General features: G+C 39.0%; 1 protein-coding gene across 1 annotated transcript; it reads right to left on the bottom strand.

Annotated features, from left to right (window-relative positions):
• Positions 1 to 2,845: 2,845 nt before the first annotated feature.
• Positions 2,846 to 4,690, bottom strand: LOC122654056 (kinesin-like protein KIN-UA). The gene is made up of 3 exons (XM_043848025.1): positions 4,510 to 4,690; positions 4,271 to 4,399; positions 2,846 to 3,109 (listed from the first exon to the last, which is right to left on the bottom strand). The coding sequence occupies exons 1-3, from the start codon at positions 4,637 to 4,639 to the stop codon at positions 2,955 to 2,957; spliced, it is 414 nt and encodes a 137-aa protein (XP_043703960.1). The 5' UTR covers positions 4,640 to 4,690; the 3' UTR covers positions 2,846 to 2,954.
• Positions 4,691 to 6,899: the final 2,209 nt, after the last annotated feature.

Raw genomic sequence — 6,899 nt, 5'->3', positions numbered from 1 at the left:
CCTGAAGGAGCCGAAGAATTGGCAGTAGCTAATGTAGTAGAGGCAGCAGCAACGGAAGACCTTAGCATACGTAGGAGTGCCTGTAGATCATCCTGGGATAGACCAGTGTCAGTAGCAGGGGCTACAGTAACAGTCTCAGTCTGATGGGCCTTGGTCTTTGTCTTTATCTTTGTCTTGGCAGCCCTTTTAGCTTCGAAATCAGCCGGTTTTTCATGAAGTTTCCAACACTTCTCTTTGGTGTGATAGGGTTTGTGACAGTGCTCACAAACAACAGTCCCTGTAGAAGAATCACCAAGAGAAGCAGTGCCACTAGGTGCAAGAATGGCAGGGACAGCAGCCTTAAGAGTTGATCTGTCAGTAGTAGGAGGGTGCAACATGGCAGCCCTACGGTTCTCCTCAGAGGACACCAAGGCATAAGATTGTTCAAGTATGGGAAAAGGCGTATGGCCCAACACTTGAACACGAATTTGATCATACTCCACATTTAAGCCAACCAAGAAATCATAGAGCCTGATCTTGTCCACATGCTTCTTATAAGAAGCAATGCCAGCAACTGTAGTAGGGTGAAAGTCAGAGAAGTGGTCCAACTGTTGCCACAGACTGCTTAGAGTAGCATAGTATTTCGAAACGGAAAGTTCTCCCTGAGTGGTGTGAAGGACCTTCTTCCGAAGTTCATATATTTGGGCATCATTGCCAAGCTGCCCGTAGGTTTCCTTGCAAGCAGCCCAAATTTGGGAGGCAGTGTCCAGAAGAAGAAAGTTATGCTGCAAATTTGGAGTCATAGAGCCTATTAGGTAGGACATGAGAACACCATTACTGGCAAACCACCTTTCCTGAGTAGGGCCTTGGTCACTGGGCATCACACTACTGCCATTAATATGACTGGTGAGACCACGACCAACAATGGCAAAGGAGGCAAATCTGGACCATAGAAGGTAATTTGAGCCATCAAGTTTAATAGGGTTGGGTGAAAAACTGTGATAGTCTGTCTTGCTGTGGCCATCATGATCCGAAGTAGCTGTAGAGGTAGAAGAATCACCCATAGTGGCAGCAGAGAAGCCCAATAATATCTTCAAGTGAAGAGCTGAAATATTGAGGAAAAAGCCCCTTGTAAGGAGATGACAGAAGTCTCCAAAAATCAGAACCAACAGCCAATGAAAAAACCTAGATCGATATTGTCAGGGTTTTGAACAAAACCCTGAATTGCTGAAATCGATGAAAGATCCAAGAGACCAAAAAACTGCAGTGAATTGGCTGAAATTGAAGTCGAGGAGCCCTTAATAATTGAAGAAAACACCTGCAAAAAATCAGATTCAATAGGCAGCAGCAACCCCAAGATCGATAGGTTTCAGGGTTTTTGAAGAAAACCCTGTGATGGTGGAATCAATCTCAAGGAGGTCTTCAAAAAACTGAACTGTTGAAGCCCAAAGTGCAGTCGAGTGGGTCCTTATAAGTGGAGAAACAGCCTTAAAAAATTCACAAACAATAGAGGGCCCAAACTCCTAGATCAACAATTGTCAGGGTTTTGAAAAAAACCCTGTTTTTGTAAAAATCGATCTTAGGAGGTCTTGAAACTGTGATCATATCTTAGATAAGAACTTGAACCAATAAGAGGAAAATCCTGCTACAGGTTGTGGTCTTCAAAGGAAGGAGTTGATTCCTTGTAAGAGAAGTAGAAGCAATCCCCAAAAAACTGAAGCTCCAATTTTCGCAGGCTGGAATGGCTGGTTCCTATCGAGCAAAATTATGTAGCATCCATGAGGTAATGGGGGCAGCAACTGGATCGAATGATCACCTCATTAGTGTTGCCCTATGTGAGAAGAGAGAACAAGGGAGAAGAGAGAGAGGAGAGGAGAAAATCGAGAGAGAGAGAGAGAGAGAGAGAAGCAAAAAACTGAAATTTGAAGAGGGGTGGTCCCTAATTCGAAATCTGCTCTGATACCATGTAGAGAGATTTAAATTTAGGGAAAGGCTTGGATGATATAATTATCATCCCAAGCACATCTATTTATAATCATAATGAAATATGGAAAATAATTACATAAGCAATGTGGGACTAATTCACACATACAAGACATAATAAAAGACATAAATAAAAGAGGAAAAAAATCCAGAATACCCCCACAGTATTTTGGTCCCATATAATCTAACACCATATGATGGGGGTCAAGTCTCAGCTGTGTCTAAGTGTAGTGTCCATGCCTTGGACACGATCGGTTAGCGTTCTTTATCCCTAAAATTATAATCAATGAGGTCATAGAATACACAAATGATCCCAAAAAGGGTGGGGGGCGGGGTCACAGAACGAAAAAGAAATAATATAAGCAATTACCAAGGAGTCATATTTAAAATGATTCTGTGAGATGAATACAGCAATATGATGGGTGTCAAGTCTCCTGTTGGTGAAAGTTGTATTAGAAATGAAATCTACTTTCCGAAATTTTTAATTGCATTTAAGTAAAACATTTCTCTGTTTTATTTTTTTCCCTTTTTTTGTCCATATATTTTCTTTTTATTTTTTAAAACAATTTCTATACCCCTAATTCAAAGTTGATATTAGAAATAACTTAAAAGATCTGCTAGAGATGAAAGGAGGTCTAAAAGCAAAGTAGCAAATATTCATTCAAGATGTCAAAACTTTTACCAGATCCAGAGAGGGATCATACCAGACCTTTGCTGTTGAAAGCTTCCCAATCTGTGGACATCTGGGTCTCATGTATTAGCTCTTTGAAGTTTGAGTCTTTAGTATAAAAAAAAGTTCAAGTCTTTTCACCCAAAACACAGACCGAGTGATTAACAAATTGAAAATTAGGAAAAGGAGAAAGACAGAATAAATTATTTCAATTAATTAAAGAATATAATCCACTGAAAAATTAATGATTCTATAATTTACATAGCTTACATGAATTAACACTAGATGGAAGCGACCCTCTGAAATTCCACATTTCGTATCATCATCTCTCACACTTTTGCAACTTAGCTTGAAAAGTTGGACTCAACTTCAATGTTTTCTTTGCTAAGTTACGTATAACCTCGCTTGATGATTCATTCGATACACGAATGAATTCTTTCAATGCTCGAGAGGATATGAAGTCCTGGGCGTTGTCCTCTGCAGAAATCAGAGACCTATAGATTATTTGGTGTTTATGATAATGAAATGAGAAGACATCAGAAAGTATAATGTTCTTAAAATGATATTTAAAAGAAAAATATTCTAAAAGACATATAATGAGATGGAAAATAAAAGAATCAGAGCTCTTTCAAGAACGTGTATGATACCCTAAAGATAGCAGATCTGGAAAGTGTAGAGCATAGTGCTAATTCTGAACCCACCTTCATTTAAAAAGACACTGATACATAAAGCACCGAGACTGATTTAACTCTATATGCAGATGGAACTAGACAAGCAAGAGAAATAGAGGGAATAAATATTAAAATAATAAAACAGCCATGAAACAAGTAACACACAGAAAAATATCATAAGGGAAAAAAAAAATCGATAAGGTGGAGGACGAGAATGTCCTTGTTATCCTCTCTTTCTAATCTTTTAAGGTAACATGATTCAGTTTATAGATAGAAAGACACTGAACAAACAACAACTCAGCCTTATCCCAACTAAATTGGATTGGCTACATGGATCCTTTTTCTCCAATCAGCTCTATTCAGAGCCAGACTTGTCATTAATCCTAAGCTAAGCCTACCCCTGGCTCTTGTAGCACTCCTTCAATCTGAATCAAATCCCTCCCTGTAATGGTTCACTGAAAGGCCTTCATTGCATATGTGCATGCCACCTCAAAAGACTTTCTCGCAACTTATCATGTATCATGTATGGCTTCCTCCCTTACTTTCTTTTCCATTCAACATCGCCCCCCCCCCCCAAAAAAAAAAAAAAAAAATGCAGCCTACAAGGAAACCCATACATATAATGTTGAAACACTATATTGATCAACAGAGCTATCAGAGGATTGCTAGATAAGATACCAAGAATCCCCATTGACGTCTCTGTTTCAGGATGAAATTAATCATATCCGATTTCTCAATGTTATATCATTTCCTCCTATCATACCTTTATCTGGGTTTCTCAAATACAGGATAAACCAGTGATCTGAAGTATTGAAATTGCAGCACTCAAGCTAATCCAAGAACTCTCCATGGAGTCCCAACCCCCTCTCTCTCTCTCTCCCTCTGTGTGTGTATTAGAGTCCAGAAAAGCACTTGAGATTCTCAATCAACATTAGGCTGCAATAGTCATAAATCCATATAAGCTTACCATTTTGTGCTAAATGACAAAGAGCAAGCTCAATGTGGCGCCGAGTTGAAGGCGGACCATTAGTAGAGTTAGAAATCAACCACGTGAGTACACCATCCCCTATAAGAAATGAACGTCCTCTTCTATGTCCTGTAGTGAGTAAAGATCCTTTAGCATTCAAAGGACAATTGTCATAGTAATGCAAAAAGATTCACATAATCTGTTTTCATGTTATGATGGAAGATAGAATGTCCACAGACCTTCAATGATTCCACGTGTTTCACATTTTGAAAAGTTTGCGATTCCTCTAGCAACCTGTGCCATGACATCACTGTTACCAGATTTGACCATTCCCAAGAGTGCCATGATGCCACCATCTTCTTTCAACATTGGATGTAACCTTTCTGTTGAGTAATTAACTTGTGTATCAGTTGCCAAATAATTTTAAAACATGACTAACTTTTTAAGTGCTTAGTGCTGACAACCTCATCTTCATCTAAATAATCTTCTACAGTTAACTTTGAAGTACTTTTCACTATAATTGCTTACTACCGTTAAATGGTTTTATTTTTTTCCTTTTTTTTTTTTTTGGGGGGGCGGGGGGGAGAGGGGGGGAGTGGGGTTTGAAAAATGATACGTCTTCACATATGGTGAACGTACCAATAACTGAGCATTAAAAAACAGTATTTGACATTAGAAAAAAAAGCTCAAATATAACTAGTACCAACATAACCCTCAACAGATCTTCTGCAAATTTTTTCACCTAGTTGTTTCACTGAAAGTACATGAAAGGATTTGAGAACAGAGTTAAATCAAACACCATCCATCAATAGCTCTGAAGGATTTCCCTTGATGCCAAATACTTATCAAGAACATTTGTTAGAGTCAGGCACATTGCTTACATGCTTTAAAACACGTGAAAATTATGTAAATGGCATCTAGAAATATTTGAAAATATTAAGAATTATATGAAGGTCTTGAGACGATGATGACCTATCAAATTTAAGTAAACAGCCCTCGCTCATGGGTACCATGGAGAAGAACAAAACAGGATAGATGAGAAGTGTCATAATAATTGTAAAATCCACCTCTAAAACGGGTCTAATAGAATTTACATGATTCCAGGTCCAAGTTCAGTAACCATGTATGCCTCAATGTTGTGGGCTGTAGCGGTTGAGGATTCGAACCAATCCCCCAATTCACCAATGGCGGATCCCGAAGAATCGACTGATGTAGCTATCATGGGGCTTGAGGAACCAGACGCGACCTCGCATATAAGTTTTGCATGCGAGAAATGCTGGGTGGAGCATATGCAAAACCTGTCAATCTCAGAGGCATGGCAATAGGTAAGGAACCTGTTAGTAACCCTATATAAAAACTATTATCTTGCTTGGGGTCGTATTGGCTGAAATATGATTTTTCCCCTATGAGACCCACATACCCCCGGCTGGGTTGACTTGCCCACAGGCCATCACGGTCGGGCTCTCATTTACATTGCAGGATACTATTCCCGAGACTTAACTATAAGACTTACTTGGGTTACCCTTTAAAGACTAAAATAATATATTTATCCAAACTAATTCTAATAGGGCCCAACCAAACGGACCTTAGTAGGTCTTACCTATATAAGCAAAACCAAGCTTTAGAACCTCATTTCTATCTCAAATCAGTTCTGGTTTTGCTTAAGAGAAAAGGAAGAGAAGATAAAGAAGACTTGGAGAATTTGGGTGTTGGAGAAAGAAGGTCTGGGGAGAGGCTGATCGGCTAGGTTGCTACTGTCTCCTCTTATTGAATCTCATTCAAGTAGGCTACAAACCCCTTGAGCTAACTTATTTCTTCTTTTTCTTTGGATTCAGTTGAGTTCATAACTCAAGTAACCCAAAAACCTAGAAATTAGGTATATTGGTTTCAAATTCTAGGTTGATTCAACCCAATTGGTGTACTCTTCATCTCCCCTAAACCAATTCATGATTTGGGAGCTGTGCATGGCAAGATCCATGAAAAGAAGCCCCACATCTGTACACTGTAACAGCCACCGGATGGTGAAGCAGTCATCCCTGTGGACGACTGGTCCATGGTTTGCTCGACCATCCGGTCCTCCTTGCTGACCATGTGTTGCCCTAATTTGTTGGGGCTCTATTTATGGTTTTTACCTTATGACCCAACTTTATGTACCATTAAACTAGGGCAGAACCATCATATTGGTGAGGATTATCTTGGAGTTGGATTACTAACTTGGACAATCATCTAACTCAAGGTGAGTGGGATTGACTTTAATTTGGGAGTGTTTATTATATTTCTTATATTATGTTTGTTGTACCTGTTACATTCGTCATATCAGAGTTATGTTCATGTAGATGTAGTTCTTCTTTTGCATTAGATTTATGCATGATGTTAGGTTGCATTCCATAATTCATTGCATAATATTATATGTGTTATGTTGAGGTGTAGATTGAGAAAGTATGCTGGTATGAGATAAAGAGATGATGATGGAAATATTTTGGATATTTTATATATTGTGGAACTCATGACACCCATGATAGAAGGTGCATATGGCTAGGATTTCATAAACCTCGTGCTACGACCCTTGCCAACAGGGGTGAGGTGTTGGATAACCCATGGTAGGTCTAATGCATGATTCCGGAATGCT

Source organism: Telopea speciosissima, chromosome 3 (assembly GCF_018873765.1).
Source record: "Telopea speciosissima isolate NSW1024214 ecotype Mountain lineage chromosome 3, Tspe_v1, whole genome shotgun sequence".
Classification (NCBI taxonomy): Eukaryota; Viridiplantae; Streptophyta; class Magnoliopsida; order Proteales; family Proteaceae; genus Telopea; species Telopea speciosissima.
This window is presented reverse-complemented; position numbering and strand designations above follow the sequence as displayed.